At 37.9% G+C, this 23,133-nt stretch overlaps 1 protein-coding gene across 4 annotated transcripts in view; it reads left to right on the top strand.

Moving 5' to 3' along the window:
• The window catches only part of KIF13B (kinesin family member 13B), a 128,932-nt gene that overhangs the window by 63,687 nt on the left and 42,112 nt on the right, over positions 1 to 23,133 (top strand). For 3 of the 4 annotated variants that reach the window (XM_075048925.1, XM_075048924.1, XM_075048927.1), the window contains 15 exons: positions 1,786 to 1,998; positions 4,936 to 5,046; positions 7,929 to 8,063; positions 10,062 to 10,192; positions 11,272 to 11,358; positions 12,354 to 12,544; positions 13,383 to 13,593; positions 14,731 to 14,893; positions 15,929 to 16,075; positions 16,590 to 16,739; positions 17,423 to 17,551; positions 18,319 to 18,489; positions 19,463 to 19,620; positions 20,878 to 21,010; positions 22,062 to 22,208. In XM_075048925.1, coding sequence (XP_074905026.1) covers positions 1,786 to 1,998; positions 4,936 to 5,046; positions 7,929 to 8,063; positions 10,062 to 10,192; positions 11,272 to 11,358; positions 12,354 to 12,544; positions 13,383 to 13,593; positions 14,731 to 14,893; positions 15,929 to 16,075; positions 16,590 to 16,739; positions 17,423 to 17,551; positions 18,319 to 18,489; positions 19,463 to 19,620; positions 20,878 to 21,010; positions 22,062 to 22,208 — 2,277 coding nt within the window. The remainder of the gene's footprint in view (positions 1 to 1,785; positions 1,999 to 4,935; positions 5,047 to 7,928; positions 8,064 to 10,061; positions 10,193 to 11,271; positions 11,359 to 12,353; positions 12,545 to 13,382; positions 13,594 to 14,730; positions 14,894 to 15,928; positions 16,076 to 16,589; positions 16,740 to 17,422; positions 17,552 to 18,318; positions 18,490 to 19,462; positions 19,621 to 20,877; positions 21,011 to 22,061; positions 22,209 to 23,133) is intronic. The other variant, XM_075048926.1, reaches the window with a different exon arrangement.

The raw sequence follows: 23,133 nt of genomic DNA, 5'->3' as shown, positions 1-23,133 counted from the left end.
GCTACAATACAAGAGCAACTTTACCCAACATATAATGGGTGTTTTGTGAATTACGGTGTATCACTGTAACAGCGTTCTCAGCTGCCTATACAGCAGAGTTGCAATTCAAATAATGAATTAATCCTATTTTGGAGCTAATTAGTGCAGTGAAGGAGGTTCCCAAAGTGCAAACTGTTAAGGGTTGATTTGGAAGCGAAGTACCTGGCCAGCTCCCTGATAAACTTAATCTTTTTATGCAGAACAGGGGTTGTGTTCCTAATTTTTGAAAACCGTTGATGCATTGAAGAAAGTCCTGGCTTCTGTAGAGCCAGAAATCCTATCGAATGAGTCATGTGCTCTTGTTAGTCATTTTAAAGTTTTCAGTAGACGCTTTGGAAAAATATTTCTGTTACAGAGTGGATCCTCCCAAGCCATGTATTTATTGGAGTAAACATTGGCTGCTCCTCAGATGAGAAAAAAACCACGCTGGTATCGGTCAGGAGGCTGCTCTTTTCAATTGACTTCTCTATAAATACTCTTACCTGCAAGTGCTAACAATGCTGCTGTACCTCACTGTGCTGAACACTATACAAATGAAATTATATTCTCTACCCAAAGAGCTAGCAGCCCTTTTGCATGACCAGAGACAGCAGAGTGCTACCAGTGCAGCAGTGAAGCAACATCAGTCTGTGTGGTCAGTGCTTGTCTGACCACTGAAGCAGCCAGACTGCTGTCAAACTATTTTAGGCATCATGCAGCAAAAAAGAGAGTCTTAAGGAAATACTTAAAGGGGTGTTTTAATGATTGCTAGGGAAAGTTACGTGTGTGCTTTGTAAGTGAAATGGTTAGACAAGCAGCTAATGTAGTCAGATTGTTCTAATGGCAATGCCTGACCTAGATTTCATGGGTTATTGAAGATGGAAGTTAATGGCATGGTTTGTCTCAGAAAAGGATATTGAGTAAAAACCCAAAAAACTCCAACCAAACAAAAAAAAGATTAGCTGCAAAATTTAAACTAGAATATTTTATTTTATAGTCTGGCCAAAATTGTAAACCACAATTTTGCAATCAATAAAAAGATTGAACGCTTGCTTTCTTCCTTCCTTCCTCCACTCCCCTGATACACTGCCTTGCAGGAATGTAGTTTCACACCCTTCTCTGTCAACTGAATTCCGAAAGGGTAATGTCTTACATAACTCGATTTAGATTTGTGAGCTGTGTAAGTGTGGGGGGAAGGGAAGGGCCCCATTCTGAAATGTTTATAAGAATAAAGTTAACTATATTGTTTATGAAGAGATCTTTAAGCAATTTAAATTAAGTACTTATTGGAGACGTCTCGCTTCCAGTCTTTAAAATAAGATATTCTGAATTCATCATGGTCTTTCCTGAGCTTGTTCAATAGTATCTGAGAAGTTTAATGCTGAAGTGCTTATATTTCTGGTTTATAAACCTAAGCAGAAAACATAAAGTAAACCTCTGAAGTCCTTACTAGGCACCATAAAGCCCTAAAAATGGACTATTTTCATTCCTGTTAAAACTAAAACTAATTCTGAAGGCCAAGAATGACATTTCCTAAATGTGCTTAAAAAAACCATAACCCAAACAAGACTGAAAATAACAACTTTTCTTGATTTACAAAGCTTAAAATATTAATTTTAAACTGTGGAGCTCTGACAAAAATGTTTCTGTTATCAGTTGCCCCCATCTACTCCCAACCCTAGGTTATTATTTGCTGCCTAAGTTCATTGACTGGGTAAAATGAGAGAAACCTTCTGTTTTAATTTTATAACCTCTACCACTTTCCAGGATAGCCTTGGAGGTAACAGCAAGACTGCCATGGTAGCAACAGTAAGCCCAGCGGCAGACAACTATGATGAGACCCTTTCAACACTGAGGTATGCAGACAGGGCCAAGAACATCGTTAATCACGCCGTGGTGAACGAAGACCCTAACGCTCGCATTATTCGGGAGCTCCGTGAAGAAGTGGAGAAGCTGCGAGAACAGCTCACAAAAGCAGAGGTACAAATTTTAGTCTTGACTAGCCACTAAGTCCTGTAAACCCTGTTGTCAGGACTTCCTTATCTGGCTTTCAAAAATGAATGCCACAAAGTATTACTACGTGGTATCTATGAGGAATCTCCCTTTATATCTCTTCTTTCCATTTTTCCGTACATGAGTCTTGAAGCACGGGTGATAACATGAGATACCAGGTTCTAGTATCAACACCTTGTTGAGCAATCTTGTTTTTATTGTGAGATACAGATTAAAAGCAAGAACACATGCAGGCAGGAGTAGGGGTGGAGTCTTAAGATTGTGCAATTTCTAGGTAGAACTTTGCCCATGTAGTTTAAGAATTCAGTGTGGCCACATCCTGCAAGATGTGAATTCAGTTAAATAACGCTTGCTTGCTTACAAGCATTAACTGTTCTCAGCTGAGTCTTTTACAGGCGCTAGACAATATTATGAATATTTGCATAGCTACCTCAATGAAATTGTAAAAGGAGCATGGTCTAAATGTTAGATGAAGGCCAAGAACTAGCGTAATTCTGAGTTCTGTTCTCGAATGTGGCAAAGCAATAGTCATGTAATCCATCTGTCTTGTAATTCAGAAAAATTATGATTACACTATTTGCCTCATGAGGTATGCAGGGAATGCTGGCTGTGATATTAGAAATGACTAGTGAATTTTGGACTGTTCTCATTTGAGCTGCCTAATATGCTAGGCATCCAATAAATGTATATCAGTTTCTTTAAGGTATCTCAAGTTAAATATCTAAAAATTCCTCTAAAATATCAACCACAAACTTAACAATACTCCAAGAGGTGCAAGTGCTCCCTATTTGTTTCATTTGTGAGCATTAATGCCAAAATAATGGCAGCTTTCCAAAGTAATGAAGTAGTGTTTCCTAAATATGAAGTAATAAATACTTCCTTTCCCAAGTATTAAAATCCCACCCTAGTTGTCATCTCAGTGGCATTGACAAAGAGCATGGAAAAAATGGTGTAGTTTGCTATTAAGAGGCTACACAGTAAAGGTCAAAAACTACATTCATTGTCTTGTACTCCTTTCAGTTTATTACATTTCTAGCCCATCTAATTGTTCTTACAGAATTGTGCATAAATAACTTTTTAAGTGAACAAAACCACTGACCCCTTATGACAGTCAGGTTACATTTTCAAAGCGCATTTGCAAATATAGAGGTTACTAAGTCGTGGTTTGGGTTTTTTTTTCATTTTGATATCAGTATCCTTTTCACTCCTAAACAGGTGAGGCAGAACAGAACTTAACAGTTTACACCCCCCCCCCCCCCCCCCGAAGAGTTAGGCATTATCCTCTTTTCCCCTTTTCTTTTTTAATCCACACATTTTGATCTTTTCTTGTTAAAATTAATATCACATGGTTTAATTTTTCTGTGCCAAGACCACAGCTTGTCCTTCCTAAGCTGGGAATTTAAACTAACTGCTTTCAGCAGAGAAGCACACCTGCTGGTCTGGTGTGAGTCTGGGCCCGTATATCTGTTGTTTGTATAAGCATTGTAGGGAGTGAGGAGAATTACCTAGCTCATTTTGCAGTTGAAGCATGTGAAAATGTTGAGTAATTTTGGCCCAGGTCCAAATAAATGGACAAACAAGACTTAGATCTTGAGAGTAACTGGGCTTCACCTACCTGTCGTGCTCCATAGTGTCCAGTGCCTTTGCACTGATCATGTTTTATCAGTCATAATAAATCTTTGTTCAGGAGATTGTCTTGGCTTTGCTTTCCTTCCTGGGGGAATTCATGTTCCCTTTTACCCTGTATTTAGGTATTTGAGATATTCAACCAGAAAAAGACTACATGGGACACATCAGCTGACAGTTTCTAGGTGTCTTGAGGCAGAGGAAACTCCTGTCTTAAAACAGGATTTTCCACTCCTGGCACTTGCTTCTTTCCTTGAACAAATTGCTCTCTAAGGAGGCCACTCTGATTTGGATTACTGTGAGGAGTTTTGGTTTTATGGTAAGGGAATATCTGATGGAGAACGATGCTTGCATTGTTTAATTGGCATTGCATAAATGCCTACCAGCCAGAACCATTTTCGTCTTGGTAGCAGTAATGAAATAACAATGTAAGGAAGTCCACAGGCTCTCTGTTAAAGGTAGTAGAGGAGGAATATGCCAGTACTGAGACTGGAGGAAGTAAATATATGTAGTATAAAAATGTTCATGTCCTTTCAGTTTTTGGAGTGTCTGATCAGTGGCGGTGGGGATATCTTCTTATTCTCAAGTTAGTCCTTGGATGGAACATGGGCCTTTGACTGTTTCACAAACCAAAATTAGAGCTGTGATAGATTAGCAAGCGAATTGAATTCCAGTGTCCAGAAGCACATCGTAAGGCTTCTTTTGATATTTGCTCTGTAAAATGCATATGTAGAGGTGGATAACCAGAACACCTAGGATGCCTCGATATTTGCTATAGAAAGAAAAAAATCACATCCATCAGGCAATATCAAAATGAACAATAAAAATATTTTTGTGGTTTGGTGGCATGGCAGTTTAAGTGACTGAGATGTTAAGTGGCAGCTGAGACAATGGTGGCTAACCAGATCAGCAGTGTCTTGAGAAACAAGATTGGTTTAGATATGAGTCATTTAGGATACTTGTATCGGTATAGAAATGAGATTAGTTTGTGTTTGAATATCTTTGTGCAAATCTGCCAGTATCATGTAATTGTTTTGCATTGGAGTATATAAACTCCACTTTAGCATCTGTACTTGAAACTAATTTAACTAACTTTTTTGATGGATTCTGCATTTATGTGCAATATGTATTTTAAAAACTCCTTTACTTACTGGTAAGTATGCCTTGGAAAACAAGTAAAGTTATGTCTCCTTTTTTCCTCACCTGTGTGACAGTGATGTGAAAAAAACAAAGCACAACAAAGAAGCTTTCCTGTTTTATTTGCTTTTGTTTCTGCAGGCTATGAAATCACCAGAATTAAAAGAACGATTGGAGGAATCAGAAAAGTTGATTCAGGAAATGACTGTCACCTGGGAAGAAAAATTAAGAAAAACTGAGGAGATAGCACAGGTTTGCTGCTTTCTTCCCTGCCCCCCCCCCCTTTTTTTAATGAAAAATAGGTTTGTTTCCTTTGTCTGTCAGTTCATAGAGATTGTCTGAATCTCTCCCCTCCCCACATTTATGGGTAAGTAGGTCAAGCTTACTGCCCTTTTGAAAAGCTTCACTTAATTCCTGTGATAGCTGGGTGCCTCCCAGATCACTATTCCAGTGACAATAATAAATTGTTACTGTATGCAAATGGAGAAGTTATTTAAAAAGAATAATAATCCATGGATGAGAGGATTACAGGGATTTTGTATTCTTCAGACAGTAAAATTGTTGTTTGTGATGAAAGATGGAGCATTGAGAGCATTAAATGCAAGGTTATGCACAGAGTGCCTCAATACACAAGGCAAAGGGCATTCAGAATATTAAAAAATAGAACTGTTCAGGATCCCTGTGTGTTTTAATACCTCTTATGCTGATATTTAGGGCCTCAGACCATAATTGAATATGATGGTTACGTTGAAAAATTGTGCAGGTCACCACGATTATTGCATGACACTTCTAATTCTTACCACACGCTTGCTGATGTATATATTTGCAGTAAGGAGCTTTTGAGGGGGAGGACTATTGAAAGATAGGACATGATGAACAGCATGTAATAAATAAGGAGAAAACGAAGCCTCTGGTGCAAAGCCCTCTTGTAGATGATACAATCAGAATAGACTGTGTTGGCTGTAGTTTTAAAGATGTGTTGTCAGAAATGCTGCTTGTGACTATGAGGGCTTCCTGGCTTTCAATGCAGATTCGTACCATGGATTTTCCTGCCTGTTATAAGGGTGAATAATAATAATAGTAGTAGTAGTAATAAAATTTCTGCTCTCATCCTACACAATAGTTTCTAGGCATAGAAACCCTGAGCGTGCGAGGAGGTTGAAAAACTGGAGTAATGGGCTCAGCACTACAGACTAAATCTGCCTTGGTGTTTGCATATAGCTGCTTTTTTTAGCTGCCTTCCTTTTTTGTCTTTAAATTCTTACCATGTTACGATGTTTCAGAGCTGGAGTTTCATGAGCCTTGCAACTGTAGAAAAAATTATTTTTTTCGGAGGAGGGATAAGGACTAGTGTTTGTGCAGTATGAGGCTGTTTCAGGACCGTTTGGAAGCCAGTGGAAAGAGCCTACTGCCATCTTCAGCAGGTTTATGGAGGCCCAAGGTTAAAGGCATTTATATCGTGGCTTGTCAAGTGATTTTATTTTTTGGCCAGTTTCCACCAACATCTGTCTGTGAAATTGTAGCAGGGTAGGCGGGTAGGATGGAGAGATAATTGTAAATCTTTGAGGAAAGGATGATTCCTCATAAAGAATGAGGGCCATCAAAGAGGCAATCTGTAGAGATGGAGCAGCAGTAAGGGTTCAAAGCCTTAACAACTATGTGAACAGGCAATTTTTCACATTTTCAGTGAGTATTTGACATATTTTTAATGTATTTTGAATTTTTAAGTTAATTAACATTAGGTCTTGAGCAAAAGTTAACAGAAACTGTCTCATTTTCTTTAAGTTAATCCTATAAGATCAAGTCTTCCTTTGGGCAACACGTTCTTTATCACTGTAGATAATAAGGAATTATGTGAACTTCAGAGCCTGGCACTGATGATCGGAAGAGAGATCTTTGACATCACGCTGCAGTTTTTCCTCTGTTCTTTGTTCTCTCTCTCTCTCTCACAACACACACAACTTTTCCTTACGAGAGCATTACGTTGGTTTTCTAAGTGTGTGGGGAGACAGGGTACAGAAAATCAAGAGCGAGTTGTGCTTGCAGTTTTAATCTTTATTAGAGCTGGTACAACTCCAATGCTGAACAGAGAATTATACTGAATAATATGACGTACTAGGTATTTAAATACAAAGCAAACTGGTAGGTAAGGGTCAGAACCTTAGTAAACGTTCCAGCATTATTCCTACACAATCTCTGCTAATTTTTCTTTTTTTTTTTTTTTTTTAAGTTTCAACATCACAGGGAAAGTGCTGTAGATCTCTTGTATTTTTTTTTACTTGTTTTACCCTCTCCTGTTTCTGCTTTCCCTTAGTAATTCTGTGAGAGGCCTCCTATGTTAATTTTTAAAATTTTTTTTGCTGTTGTGGATAGTGAGTCTCATTTCAGTTTCTGTATGATCCTGGGAACAATCCTCAACATTTCTATCTCAGGTTTTTTTGGTAGAAGAATCCCTTTCTGTTCTAAAGTCAGAAATGTTTAGTGTTCCTCTTTCACTGCTCTAGCCTTCACCCAAACACTTCCCTTTGAAAGACATACATTTTTGCACAGTAATCCTTTGTTATTGAATTCTATGAAGTCTATTGACAAGAACAAAACACCATCCAAAATGCTACTATTCTTGTTCAGCAGGAAGTGTTATTTGCATTACTTAAATAGCAGGTTGCCAGTTTTTTGTCATTTTGATTGCTCTGGAATAAAAGATAGACATGGAGCTTGACTTGGCAGGGATTTAACTTAACTTCTTGCTTTTTAGCTCAAAAGAGAAAATAAAGGGCTCTAGAGATGTCTTTGTGGTAGCATTTTGCTGTTCCAGTGAGGTCATGGAGAAGCTCCTACAGTACTGCAGTGTGCTGCTCTCAGCTGTTTTCATTTTTCACTAGGAAGATGCAACTCTGTGAGACCACAGCACGTAGCCCTCTGAGACCAGAGGTGGAAGGACAAGAGAAATTACAGATATCCTGATCAAAGCTTGATATAACTAAGGCTTTTGTGTCTAATCTATTGTGGAAGAAAGAGTTATCTTTTCCAGAAGCAGAAGTCCATCATTTTGTCTTGTGGCTTTGGCAGATAGGGATGCATTTCCGAAGGACTGTACGTCAATCAGCTTAATTTTGATGGCTACCCTCTTGCAGGAGCGTCAAAAACAGTTGGAAAGCCTTGGCATATCTCTTCAGTCTTCCGGAATAAAAGTTGGGGATAATAAGTGCTTCCTGGTTAATTTGAATGCAGATCCAGCTCTTAACGAACTTCTGGTGTACTATTTAAAGGTAAAAATAAATATTGAGGTGTTTTTTTTTTTTAATAGAAGTAGGCCTCTAATGCTATTGGCAGAGGTGTACTTAGAGAATTTTATAAAAACTGCATATCTAAAGCGTTCTCTGATATTCACTGCTTCATTAAAAGTAATATGAGTACAACCTTTTTATTTCAAATGTAATTCTTCATAGCTGAGGAAGGTTTGAGGATTTAATGTTTTGGGGGTTTTTTGAAGGAAATTTAGAGGTGTTCTCTTTGCGAAACTGTCTCCTGGTTTTGGTTTGGTTGGGGTTTTTTTTGGTCTCTCTCTTTTTTTTTTTTCTTTTTTTTTTTTTTAATGCCAGCTTTCACAAGAAACCAGAAAATTGTTTTATATCAGTCATCAGCTTGCTTCTATGTGTGTAGTCCAAATTCTGCCTACTGTCTTCAGTTTATAAAATGCATTTTTATTCCTCTTCATGCAACTTGCCAGGGGTGAAAATCAAGTTCTCTTCTGCCTTAGCACTTGTGGTGATGTGCAGTCCCTGTTACTGATGTTAAACATAAAACACGTGACATGACTTTTGAACTCTGCACTGAAACATTTGGGCAGTTTATTCTAGTTTAACAAACTGTAGATGTGATCTGGAGTCGGGAGGAGAAATGAGGTACAACCATCTTTAAGTCACATTTTAGAATACAAGTTCTAAAAATTTAGCAGTGTAAGAACATTGGCACTTTGAACTTCACATTAAATCATTCTCTTCCCTTTGAAGTGGTCTATAATAACTCTTAAAACAGCCAGAAAATTAGCAATTGGGCTGAAAGATGGTTTTGGTTTAGTCGATCTTAGGAAATACGTGATCCTCTTTTGTATTAGTCATCGTTGCTCTGTGATATCTCAATGAAAGCAAGGGAAGGAACTTTTTCAATGTTGTACCTGCTAAAAATCATTAAAAAGGACAAAAGAGCTGAGTTCAGGTTTCAGGAGAAGGATTGAATCCTTTCCAGACGCCCTGCACGTAGGTGCCCAGTGTATGACTCAAGCTGCTAAATCAGCCTCGACACTGACAGCTGTTGAAGCAGGGCCAACCTCTGTGGTATTCATTGTGAACAAGACAGGAGTACAGTGAAGCCAAAGCCTGCTTAAAAAACAAGCCTTGGCCCATCAGTACCAGGAGAAAAGTTGTAGAAAGTACCACCTGAGGGTGGTACTGCACTATTTTCCTTTTCTAGAGAAAACCCCTTTGCTTGAGGTAGGTTTTGTGTGTTTCAGTTAGTCTTTCATTACTGTTTTTTTTTAATAACACAAATTTGTTCTGTTTGTTGAGAATTTTGGTGTAGAAATCCCTGTGCTTTGAAATTCTTCTGATAAAATGACATACAGCTGTTTTACCTAAAATCCTGAGATTAAACTCTTGCTTCTTAGAGTAAACATCTTGCCCACATTCTCTTTAATGCTGAGCTGCATATGTACTAGATCTTAAAAGTACTGAAGAACAACTTGATCTGACTTATCCAAACTATTGTACCTGTTCCTCAAAAATTGGAGATGCACAAAAAAGAAATTGATGAATTGGGGCATGTGTGGAGCAATCCTTCATCTGCCAAATCCCTCATGCCTTGAGTACTTCAGGAATTCCTTAAACTGTTGGATGATTTAGATGGAACCTACGTAATAGCCATGGATCTAACCACTGTGAACCTGTCTTAATTCCTCTTCGAACTCCTTTATACTTTTGGCTTCTACAACATCCTGAGGCACTGAATTCCACAAATTATAGAAGCCTCTTCATCTTTGGATTTAACTGTTGCCTGTAAACTTTCCTGAGTGCTCCCTACTTGTTACTGTAAGACAAAGTGAGGATTTGCTTGCAATGTTTCATTCTCCTTTTTCCCTCTAAGGGAAGTATTGAACAGCTTTCAAATTTTGGAACTAGATGACAAGATACATCCAGAAGGAGAATGGATGAGTTAGAACTAGTGAACTTCTGCAATCCATTGCTAACATCTGAATTAATTTTCCCCAGGATCACACGTTAATAGGCTCAGACAACTCTCAAGATATCCAGCTGTGTGGAATGGGAATTCTTCCTGAACACTGCATTATAGACATCACCCCAGAAGGACAGGTTATGTTAACACCTCAGAAAAATACTAGGTAAAGGAATAAACTACAGGTCCATTTGTATAATAATTGTAGTTTTATCTAGTATTTTATGATTAGTGGTGCAAAAAGCTAATTAAAAAATAAACTTTTCTATGTGTTCTAAAGTAAGAAAATTCTACTTCTTGTATCCTGCTTTCACATTTTGTTTTAATTGTCATCTACCCCTCTGTCAACTCGTTTCTTTCATTCTAATGAGATTTCTCTCAGTGATAGTGTTTGTAGTCTAAGTTTTCAAAGAGAGGATGAGTAAATTGCATATGCTTTCAGCAAGTAGATATTCACTGATTTGCAGCTGTGTAGATGTAACTATCAAAATTTGAATTAATTTTCTAGGAAATCTGTTGATATGCAAAGAGCTGCTGAAGCATTTGTTGCTTTATTTGATTAAGTAGCAGTACTTGAAAAGCAGATGGTATATTCAAATTGATCACAAAATGACATGCATCATCAGCATCTCCAATAATTTATTGTTAGATACACAAAATTCAACAATTTCACGTTTACCCTGTGGTAAAAAAACTACAAAAGTTCATCCTGCTTTGAGCAGGAGATTGGACTAGATGTCATCCTGAGATTCTCTTTAAATTTGAGTTATCCTATCATCCTGTTTTCAGACTTAATCTGACTCTGAAGTAAAAGCAGTTTCTGATTATTCTAATTAGTTTATTGTCTTTAAGCTATTTATATAGCAAAGGTCTCTGATATCTTATCCAAATGTTTCTATTTTGTGTCTGTCTGTCAAAGTAGTGTGAAAAGTGTTTATTTCCCATGGCATGTTTTTTTCAGGCCCCTCATTTTTAAGCTCTAATTATGCACCCCAGACATAGCTGTCATAAAATCTATCCGAAAGTCCTGAACTCCGTAAGCTTAAGCAATCAAAAGGAGCTGAGTTTGAGGAGTTTATGAAACAGCAGAGGGGAGATCAATGAAGTTTCTGGGGATATTTCACCTGTTTGCAATCCATAAACCTGTTCTTCTGCCATAACTAGTTACAGTCAAGAAAGTAGTACCGGGGAAAAAATTTAAACCTTATATAGATGCATTTGCTTTAGATTTTTGCCTTTTCACAGGACATTCGTAAATGGTTCTGCTGTCGTATGTCCTATCCAGCTACATCATGGAGACAGAATACTGTGGGGAAACAACCACTTCTTCAGGTAAAAAAGATATTAAAGACATTCTAAGTTTGCACCAACTTTTTTTTATCTTAAGGTATACGGAAAGATGTCAGTGGACCCTTCAAGCTGCAGGAGGAGGCGATTTCTTTTTTGTCGGGATTATAAAGGCAATGCTGACTATTCTTGAATGCTAAATGTTATTGCAACTGTGCATGATTTTAATTTCAGAGCACTAGGTTGATTTAACTTGTATTTTCAAAGGACTGTAACCTTGCTGATGAGGACCTTGCTGTAGTTATCAGTACTATTATTTCACTGAAGAGATTTAATTTTTGAGCTGGTAGCTTTAATGTGGTTCGGTACCACATTAATACTCAGTACTTTCTCTTCCACGGTGAAAATATTACACCCAAGCTTTGACTTGGATAGGTTGCCTTTTGGATTTTGCAGATAAGGTGTTAGATTTTTGGCCTATGTTATACAGTGATCTAGGTCTTACAAGGTCACTGTGTTCTCTGTTCCCTGGAGTTCCAGCTCAAGCCATACCTACGACCTTCTTATATCAGACAGGATCAGTGGTAAAAGTTTTCCGTGAACTGCTGTGTTCTTGAAACCCTCTGTGGCTGGTCTGAAATACCTTAAAGATCAGTGGATTTAAATGATAATCTAAAACTGAATTATTTTCTTTTATGCTTGAAAGAAGAATTTTCATTAGAAGTGGGATATAATTTCATTAGTGCCTCTAAATTATTTGGATATGGTACAACTGAAAAAAATCATGGTTGTCTTAACTATATGATTAGTAATATCAGGTACTCTCTATTCTTAGAGTGTTGAATGGATTAGTTAGTTTGCCTTGAACTCCTCTGTCTATCCAGAGGAAAACTACACTCATAGGAGATCAACAAATTTTGAAAAGGAAAAAATCTACTGATTTGGATAATCTACTTAATTTTAAGAATCTTTGAAAGCAACCCTGTGTTTCAGAGTTGAGCAATTAATAGTTCTTTAAAAATTTTTCCTCTTATTTGAAGGCTGAATTTGCCAAAGAAGAAAAAGAAGGCAGATCATGAGGATGAAGAGCGAGACAACTCTATGAAGTGCAGTAATAGTGTTGAGCAACTGGACATAGATGGTGACAATTCCAGTGAAGTATCTAGTGAGATTAACTTCAGCTATGAGTATGCCCAGATGGAAGTCACTATGAAGGCACTTGGTAGTAATGGTAAGAAGCGACAGAAATTATTGGAAATATGTACAGAATATGAGGTTACATCTTCAGGGACTCTTAACCACAGACTTTTTCCCTTAAAACTTCCTGCTGGCGAATTTTTCTTGTGAGTGAATCATTATAGCCATTTTTGTGCTTGAGGGGGGAAAAAAAACATCGCAGACTGTTTTGTTTGGCAGTTCTTGTTGAGGGAAAAGCCAAAACTGGAATATTGGTGGAATTGCAGCCTCAAATCAAAGTGTTTTCACTTTGTTATTTATTTTTCTTGTGTTGTGTCTCACTCAGGCATTAACTGTAGTCATTTCTGTCTCTGTAAATCATGTTCTTTAGTTTTTGTGGTCTTATGTAGCTGTCCCAGAATGGCATTATTTTGGGAAACAGGAGGAAGTTTTTTTTCAGCTTGGTCTTTCCCTTTTCTCAATTCTCTTAAGTCATCTGTCCAATCTGTTTTGTGGATGTTTATTTTGCTCCACAGTTAAGCAGCATTTTTTTAATATGCATTACAACAAAAGTGTAATCTCTTCCTCCTTTTACATGATAACTATGTTTACTGTCTAAGATGTTCCTCACCATGGATTTCAGTGGCTACTGCAGGCCCTAACATGGATAACTGCAGATATAGAATGGGGAAGGGAAGTACCAAATCATAGTAATTTGTGCCTTGCCCAAGGTCATACAGCGTATCTGTAGCTGAATGTGGGAAAGATCTCATATTTCCAAGTTCCCTGTCTCTGCCCCATATTCATTACATGACTGTTTCCATTTAATTTTATGGTTACCGGGTATTTGAACCCCAGAAGTACTAGCTTCTTTCTTTTCAACATGTGCTTAGATCCAATGCAGTCAATCTTGCAAAGCCTGGAGCAGCAACATGAAGAGGAGAAGAGATCTGCACTTGAACGGCAGAGACTGATGTATGAACATGAACTGGAGCAATTACGAAGGCGATTGTCGCCAGAGAAGCAGCATTTCCGCAGCATGGACAGGTTCTCCTTTCATTCTCCCAGCGCTCAGCAGCGCTTACGGCAGTGGGCGGAGGAGAGGTGGGTAATCAAATCTGACCATCAGGAGTGTTCATTTAAAGTTCTTCAGTGCTAGTGAATTTTGCAAGATTTTAATTGCATTGCGCGCCTCTGCCAAATTTCTGAGAGGACTCCTGGGGGGGGTAGGGAGGATGTGGCGAAAATATTAGTCTGAGAACAATCAGACCTATAATGCTAGAAAAGATGAGAAAGAGTGAGTGCCTGCTTTGTTGTTAAGGAGAAACTCTATCCTGATTGGCAACAAATTTGACTAAAGATGAGGTGAGTGGAAGAAATTTTGGGACTCCTATATGAGTTTGTTCTTCTATGGATCATGACTCAGCTGCTGGAAGTTAGTTTTTCCTCTTGACTGACATCCATCTGTCTGACCTGGGCAGATCCTGGCAACCAGAAGAGTGCAGAAGGAAAAGGGAGTAAGAGGATGGTACAAAGAATTTTGATCCAGAGCACTGCAAAAACTGTTTAATAACCACAGAGGGGCCACCATCCTCTTTGCCTCAGGCAATTGCACTGAGGTTGTTTACTTCAGCCTCTGCATGATCTTTTCCAGGATTACTTTCAAAAAGAGCAGCTGCAGGAGGAAGATGAAACTTATCCTAAAACAATGAGTATGGTAAAGACATTGTAATGAGAAAATACAAATCTAATTTATACGTCTAGAGAAGCAACTTTTGAAATAGAAAATATTTGAGACAGTTGAACAAGGTGTTAGCTGTGTGTCTGGAATATTTTGTGGTACCAGATTCCTGTGCTGCACAGTTGGTGCTCTCTCACACTTGCCAGGAAGGCCAGTGAGCAAGTGGGTCATAGTGTCTGAATAAACCTTTCTCTGTAAGATGGAACGTCCACATGTGTGGTGGGGAAACTCTGGAATAAGCAACACAAGAGCTGACTTTTCAGCAGGTGCATGGAGAAGTCTCCAAAGCCAGCAGTATGCTAATGTTCATACTACTAAATTCATACAGATACTAATTTTTTTTTCTTCCAGAAGAAAAACAATTTAATTGACCTGTTTTTTTGTTAAAAAGCTGAATGTTAAGACTCATTCCTGTCAAGTGATCATTTGTTTTGCACTCAGTTTCAGTACTTAAATGCCATGATTTTTTCTGTCTCCTCCTCCAAATGCCCTTCTTTTAGAGAAGAGATGTTGACCCACAGCCTAAGAAAGCTGCGAGAGCAGATTGTTAAAGCCAATTTGTATGTGAGAGAAGCCAATTTTATCGGAGAGGAGTTGGACAAGAGGACAGAGTATAAAGTTACCCTCCAGATCCCAGCTTCAAGCCTTAATGCTAACAGTAAGGTAAGGTAGCCCTAATGGAACTAAATTGTTGTTCAGTAAGTTTGCCCCTCAGCATTCATATTTGTTGTATTCTGACTTTAATGGTCTAGATAGTTTCCCGGTCTATTCATGTGCATTAAATATGGCTCTGTTAGCGCATGCTACATCCTTATCTTATGTCATTACCATGAAAATCTTATAATGTCCTAGCTTACTGATAAATGTTTTGGTACAAGACCTTTTCACTGGTGTTGAAGTTCACACTTGCTTCTGTTGCAGAGTGATAAAACCTGTGCAGGTTAGGTAAAATCTATTTCAAGTATTCATCATCACCTTGTGGACATTTGGCTTTACACCATCCTAGTGAGCTGAGAAAATGCTGTCATCTGCATTGTGCAGGGAGGAACTGGAGCAGAGAGTATTTGAATTATTTGTTCCAGGCATCTTAGAAATTTTGGAAGGGGGGAACTGAACCCAGACTTCATGTCTCAAGCTGGCTACCTAAGCTGGTATTGCTTCTGTTCTTGAGGTCAACTCAATATTTTGGTGATACTCAGGCCATCATTAGTATAGTAGCTGTATTTTATTCCAAGATTAGAATTTTTATCAATTGCTTTAGAAGTTTTTCTCATCTGCTTGGTTTTCTTGCAGTTTTCTGGCACATCTAGAAACTGGATGGTAAAAGAGGGTTAAGCGTCTGCACTAGTTGAAAGTTGCAGACAGTAGTAGCCTTAGCTGGAACTCCAGGCCTGCTGTAATTTGAGGATATTTATGAAATGCTTAAATGTTTATTTCTGACGTTTATGTAAGGTGAAAATCCACAGAAACTAGTGCCTGTAGCTGTGATTAGGCTTCGCAGTTAAACTGAACACAAATATACTGTGACAGCCGAATTCAGAGTCTGTCATGCTTGAATTGGGTTGCTCAAGCTAGAATAAAAAAAGAACAAAATCCAGACTTTTCCCAAAGATGTTCTCAGTTTTGTATTGGTTTTAAACTATTTTTTCATTGTTGTGACGCAAATTCCTTATTGATACCTCTTTAATTGTTTCACAGAGAGGTGCAATTCTCAGCGAGCCTGCTATTCAGGTGAGAAGGAAAGGGAAAGGCAAACAGATTTGGTCACTGGAAAAGCTGGAGAATCGATTGGTAGATATGAGGGATCTTTACCAGGAGTGGAAAGACTGTGAGGAAGACAACCCAGTAAGTAAACATTACTCCAGTATTGTGTTGATAGAATTACATCCCTGTTAATTTTTTTTGTTTAAGTAGATGTGAGAAAATCTTGGGGGGGGGGGGGGGGGAGACCGGGGGAGGCAGTGGGGATATGCAAAGAGATAAGTTTTCCTGAACCTTTGCTTCTCCTAGTACTGAAGTGGATCTTCAGCATTTCATTAATCCTTGTCTTGTCACTTTGATGCTTGTTTGCATGTGTAGTTTGGTGACCAAATCGAGCATAAAATAAGAAGCAGTAAGTAAACACAACAGGAGTTGACGTTCAGGCTGACTTCTCTGAATCTGACAACATTAAAGAGAACTTGCTGAGGACGGACCTTATGCTCCATCCAAAGTAAAATTCAAGCTTCCATTCTTCTTGTGATCTAATCTAGCTTCTTGCTTGAGTCCATTTTTCTTTCATTAGGCTGGTTGCGCAACACTTGGAAAACAGTTTCATGAAAAGTTTGTTTTTCTTACATTATTCTGAATTTGATTGAAGGTGATGAGAGCTTACTTCAGGCGAGCTGATCCATTCTACGATGAGCAGGAAAACCACAGCCTTATTGGAGTAGCCAATGTTTTTCTTGAGTGCCTATTCTATGATGTGAAGCTACAATATGCTGTGCCAATTATCAATCAGAAGGGAGAGGTTTGTCATTCTTCTATAATCTATCCTTACTCAACTGTTTAATTACAGCCCATGGATCTTATTACCAGTATATAGTAGATATTTTCCAGTTTCATGTGCACAAGCTTTTTGCTAACAATTTGGAATTATGCAAATCCCATAATAACCTTACTAGAGTTGTTTAGACAGCTCTGAATTCTAGCATAGTGATTGTGAAAGGAGAAAGCTTTGTGAGCACCTTTCTGAACAAAGCAGCCCAAAATAAATACTTAGTAGAACAAGTATGAGCTATAGCTCCACTGCCTTTCACTGACTACCATCAAGAATAGGCTCTTAAATATATACTGTAAGGACAACTTCAAAGGCAGCTAGAGCATACCAGGCAATATTCTCTGTGCTCTGCATCACATGTGCACGTTGCGGACTCTCTAGAGTCTGGTGGGAAGGTGAGTGAGACTGCAGTATGGTGTTCTCAAAGTCACTCTAATGGCTGATTTCTTTATGGTTTTGCAACAAAGGCTTTTTGATTCTTGCTGCAAAGCATTCTTCACCTGATGCAACAAATGCACAGTGCAAAACAATAGAAAGGAATAAAATGTTGTCTGCTTACAGACTGGAAACAGCAGTAGTTGTAGTTACCTGAAAAGGGATTAACCTGTCACTGTTCTCTGGCACACAAGTAATTCTTACTCCTTTCTTATCAGGTATCAGGTCGTCTCCACGTTGAAGTTGTTCGAGTGAGTGGAGAAATAGATGATAGGTTGGTTGGAGGCGAAGATAGTCCAGACTGTTCAAATGAAAATGACACTCAGGAGAGAAAACTTGTCTGCCAGGTGAGTTCCAGATATATCCCAGCCTCTGAGAGCAACCTTCTCCCTTTGCATCCCAAGTCTTAAAGAAGTCCCTCGTGCATTGGCCTCTGTACGTTAGATGTCTCTTTGTAACCTCATGCACCATGTTTGCTTCCAGTATGTAGCTATACAGGCGGAGTCCTGTCTTTAAACTCAATGATTGACTATATGAAACTGTATTGAAGTTTCAGGATTCCTCCCCTCCCACCCAAAAAAAAAAAAGTTTAGTTCGGAAGGTTATCCAAAACATTTTGTTTCTATTTGGCCTTGATTTTGAAAAAGAGGGGCAGGCCACTTTTGTATTTTGGGGGTTATTTTTGTATTGTTTCTAGCATCACAGGATAAGGACAAGTAGTATCTTAAGGATTTTGCAGAATAAAGGAGCCAGTTTTGGTAGAAGTATGAGATTTTTATTGTATTCCCCTTTAATTACAATGTTTTTTGTGCATCTCACCATTAAAAATGAAGAAGATGTTTTGGTGTGTTTGTAAAATTAATACATTTAGTTTTCACTCCCAAGAAATATGTGCCCGGTGACATCTAGTGGCGACGTTCAGCTGATGCACTCAAAATACTGTCTCCAATGTATATCAATGCAGAAATCTGTATTTTGTAAAGTTCTTTATTTTGCTGCCTTTTTTTTTTTTTTTTTAATCCTTTGCAGTGGAACAGAACAACATTGTTCTAACAGGAGATATTTTTAGTTCTATGAATAAGTGCTTTTCCTTTGTTTCTCATCTCTTTTCTAGATTAAAATACTCCAGGCTACAGGTTTGCCACAGCACCTCTCCAACTTTGTGTTCTGCAAATATACATTCTGGGATCAACTGGAGCCAGTTAATGTTGCACCTGAGGTGGATCCTTCCGTATCTTCCGTCAGCAAGGAGCCACGGTGCATGGTTGTCTTCGATCACTGCAATGTAAATTTTTTTCTATTTTATTAATGAAACTGGTGGCAGAAAAAGCAGGCCTATGCTTGCACAACAGTTGCCTTTTTGCTCTCATTATTGTACTCTGAGGCTGATATCCTAATTCCATTTTTTAAAAGAACTTGAAACATCTTCAGAGTCCATATAAGTTTGATTATACTACACTGTTCACTTGTACAAAAATCACAGAAGGTGAAGAAGTGGATTAATAAAGGAAAGTAATCTGTTCAGCAGAGAGACTTATGTTGGAGTTTACCCACAGTAAAAATGCTGCTGAGTGTGAATGGAAGAGTGATATTCGTCTGAGTACATTTGATGTCCGTATCTGAGCTGATCACTTTACACTCTGATGTAGTGGAGAGAAATGTCCCACTCCTGGGACGTGATGCCTGTTATCCTCATGTAGATGTTGAAGTTAGGTCGTATACCTTAGAACAGACTATTTTTTCTTATTGACTTTCAAACAACTGTCTGAGTGGAGGCATCTTTAATAGAGATATCTAAAATCAGCTTAGATGAATGCCAGCCAATCACCTGAGTTCTCATCTTGTTCTTTCTATCATTTGTCATTACACTGAACAATTTATTCCACTTACCATTGTAACTTTACCATTTGTAAAATAGATATAATATCTTCTGTTGAGTTTGATTTTCTGAGTCTGAACATTAGAACATATGATACTGGTTTTTCTTTTTTTTTTTTTTTGAACCATTGGCTCAGGACTTGGAACAGCATGCGGTCATTTTTCAGCTCTTTATAGACTTTAATCTTCAGCAAATCATGTATCTTTGCCTTGCCTCCTGATTTTACAAACTGAAGTGACAGTTCTTCCTTTCCTCTATATTGTGTCTTGGAGACCATGGTGACTTTACTACATGCTTATATGAAAGTCAAGACAGTAAATCTCTAAGCCTAAGTCATCATGTAATCACAGTAATCAACCAACTTGTTGCTTACATACAGGAAGTTTCTGTAAATATTTCTGAAGACTTCATGGAACATCTTTATGATGGTGCTTTGGCAATTGAAGTATATGGGCACAAGCAGAGTGGTGACCGTAAAAATCCAGCCTTGTGGGATTTGGGAATAATTCAAGCCAAAACACGCAGCCTTCGTGACAGGTAAATATGGCAAATAGATCCTTGGTTTAGAATTTTGGAAAATCACTGCCTGAAATTTTGAACTGAAGACAACTGAAAAAGTGTTTGAGACTCTATCTCTGAGACTATATAACACCATGTGATGTGTCAGTAGGCTTTAAAAAAGTGAAAGAGGAGAAATGCCCATCTCTGTTTCAAATTAAAAGTGGTAAAACTTCAAAAATTTTGAAGTCCTTTGTTTAGGCAAGCTCAAGTGCATAAGTAGTGTTTTACAAAAGAGCAAGCTGATTATTTTCCTTTATATTGTTATGCTAGCTTGCGCCAGAAAGAGCTATCAAGTCTGAAACAGCAAGATGATGTTCTCACTGTACGCTGATATATTTATTCAAGGTCTGACTCCAATTCATTCTTGGCCATGGAATGTCATCACTTTAATGCTTCCATTGGAAAAGCTGTATTGCTGATTACTTCAATTGGAGTAAATATGCAACAGTATGGTAATTCAGACTGAAGAGGGTTGCTTTTTTGCTGGCAGCCGTTTGTTGTCTCCAAAGTAAGCGTAGTAGCATTTTCTTAAATGTAAGTTGTTTTGCCTCTCCAATTAGAAGGCAGCTCTGCACCTTAATTTATTGGCAGTTATTTCTCTTTTTACTTCCAGCCTAAGTTTGTGTTGAGCACATTGATTATTAAGCTAGATATAGGGAAGTTTAAAAGAAAAGTCACAAAAATGTGGCAAAAGAGGAGATGGAAAAAGGATGCTATGAAATAGTGGGTTATGTTTGGTAGCTGAGTAGTAAGTACCTCCTTCCTTTTTAATTTTGAAGTACTACAAAAGTGGCTGTTTCTTATTTAAGCTCTTGGAAGAATTGGAGAGAAGGTAATAGTATGACGAAGTTCAGGAAAGTGCCCTGAATCTTGAAAGCTTGTGAGACAATGTCATATTTCATTTTGCTGTCTTCTGTGTGAATCTGATTGCACTGACAACACCGGGCTTCTGTGGCAGTAGTTGAGATCAGAGCTTAAATGTTAGAATAAAGTGGAATTGGTTTTTGTGTTGGAATCAAGAAAAGGCTTGATTTTGATGTTTGACTAAAGTAGCTGTCAGTAAAATTTATAAGCACTGCACAACTAGTAACTCTGTATATTCACAAATGATTTATATATTGAAGTGTTCCTTTGCTGTTTCAATCTGCAGTCTGAGCTAATGCTTTGGGTTTTTTATTTCTTTTTCTTTGAGGGGAAAAAAAAGAAAGAGACAGTATTTGACATGTTTTGCAGGTGGAGTGAAGTAACACGAAAAGTAGAACTCTGGGTTCAGATTCTAGAGCTGAATGAGAATGGGGAATACTGCCCAGTTGAGGTGACTCCTGCCAAGGATGTGTGCACAGGAGGCATTTTCCAGCTCAGACAGGTAAGGTGGCATGTACAGGATTTTGGCTGTGAAAAGAGCCTGCGGAAAGTTAAAAAGCTTCTATTTTGTATGGTAAAGGGATGGTGTCCAAGGAACTGTCAAGCTTAGACACAAAATATGATATTGTGTAAAACAGACATAAAGTGGAAGAAAGTGAAGTCCCTCTGTGTTTTGTGAAACTGCCAGTGTGCATAAGCTCTGATGTAAAGGTGATCAAAGGCTTACCTGTAATCTTTTTGCTATGTTCTGTTCCCTGTTCTGTGATAGCACCAGGTAGAAAGGATGTCAGTCTCGACTGAACTTAATTATTTTTTAAAGAGGTCCAGAGTTCTCCTTTATTTGATCCTTCCAGCCAACCACTCCTTTGTTCTTTGAATTCTACACACATTAAATTGTTAATGCTTAACTGAGCAGTTAACGTTTTTAAGTGATAAGCTGTTTCCTAGAGAACACTAGGAATTAGTAAAAGTTAGATACAGGCTGTACCTCTGAACTCCCCAACTCCTTTGATTTTTTTTTTTTTTAATTTTTTTCCCTTTGGGTTTTACTAAAGAACAGTTACTTTGCTGCACTGATAACACAAGTGGGTAAGAATTTTCAGTCAAGGAGACCAGAGTCAGGAAAAGTTCACTGAAATTCTGGAAGCTCAGCAAATTAGACTGTTTTCTCTCCTCTTTTGTAGGTGGGGAAGAGATCCTATTTCCCTCCTTCAGAAGTATTAAAAATAAAATCCTATAAGTGTATGTTTTGAAAACCCTCCCGAAAAGTCAACTGGGGAGTTGCTGTATGCTGAACTTTTTTTTTCTGTAAATACATAAATCCTGTAAACATAAATCTTGCAACAGAAGGGGTATCTCTTGAACACTGGGTCATTGTGATTGCAGTACTTGCCACTTTGTTCTTCACAAAATAAAATGTTGGTTGCAAATAACTGCCAGTAGAGGTCTCTCTATTATTAAGCTTTCAGCATTTTATACTCTTTCTTTTTTTTTTTTTTCTTTCTTTTTCTTTTTTTTTCCCCCCAAACATTTCAAATTGTTCTTTTGGGCAGGGGCAATCTCGACGAATTCAGGTTGAAGTGAGATCTGTACAGGAATCTGGAACCTTGCCACTGATGGAGGAATCAATATTATCTGTTGGCATTGGGTGTGTTCAAATAAAACATGTAAAGTCACAAAAAGTACCTGAAAATTATCAGGTAAGAGTCTGAATATTTCCTGTCAGCTATCATCGCAATTTCCAAGACATGTAAAAGCATAAAATGATGTCCTAAGATTGTTGCAGTTGGCGGCAACTCCATTTGTTTCAAGTTTTAGTTTGGTTTTGGGGAATGTTTTCTTGAACCTACTTCTTAAACATATAAAGCAATGTCAAGAAGAATTGTCAGAATTGCTTTGATGGTGGTTTTAGGGATTATTAAGGACAGCTTGAATCAAAACCTCTGTCTTTCAAAACATGTTGTGAAAGATCTTCCTCTTTATCAAAAATCATTTTCCATGGTAAAAATAATATTTGTAAGACTACCTTCCATGTCTCTTCTGGGTTTGGGGTTTTTTTTCCTATCCTTAAAAGCAGCACAGCCTTAACACACACCATTCAAAGAAGAAAAGAAAAAATGCCAATGTTTCTAAAATTTATTAGGATTTTTTTCAGTAGATTTTACTTCAAATATTAGATATGGCAGCAATTTTAATTAAGTATTCTAATTAAAATAAATCAATGGAACATAGATTCAAATAGTGTTGAGTTACCAATGTTAGAATTATATGAGCCAGTTGTTGGCCTATAATATATGTTAGCCAGCTGTTTGACAACCTCAGAAGCACTGCATCTCATCTTAAACTGCAAGTATATGGATCTGTTTTTAAGGATTGTCTTTCTGAGATACTTCTATCAGTTTCTAGTGCAGTTTGACTTTTCTCCCCAACAGCTAAATTAAAATTTAGTCACTTCTCTGAGTTAGCAAGCCAAAATCTGGAGCAACAGAACAAGCAGGTCTCCAGACTTGCTTGATTAGCTGCCCTGCTTGACACAAGGCCAACTAAATGTCAGGTATTTTTTGGGACATCTCCCACCTTTCCATAATGCTTACCCTTTTGACAGAGTATGATTCGATTCATGTC

This window comes from Buteo buteo, chromosome 17 (assembly GCF_964188355.1).
Source record: "Buteo buteo chromosome 17, bButBut1.hap1.1, whole genome shotgun sequence".
Lineage (NCBI taxonomy): Eukaryota > Metazoa > Chordata > Aves > Accipitriformes > Accipitridae > Buteo > Buteo buteo.
The sequence above is the reverse complement of the archived record's forward strand: the minus strand, read 5'-3'. Positions and strand labels throughout refer to the sequence as shown.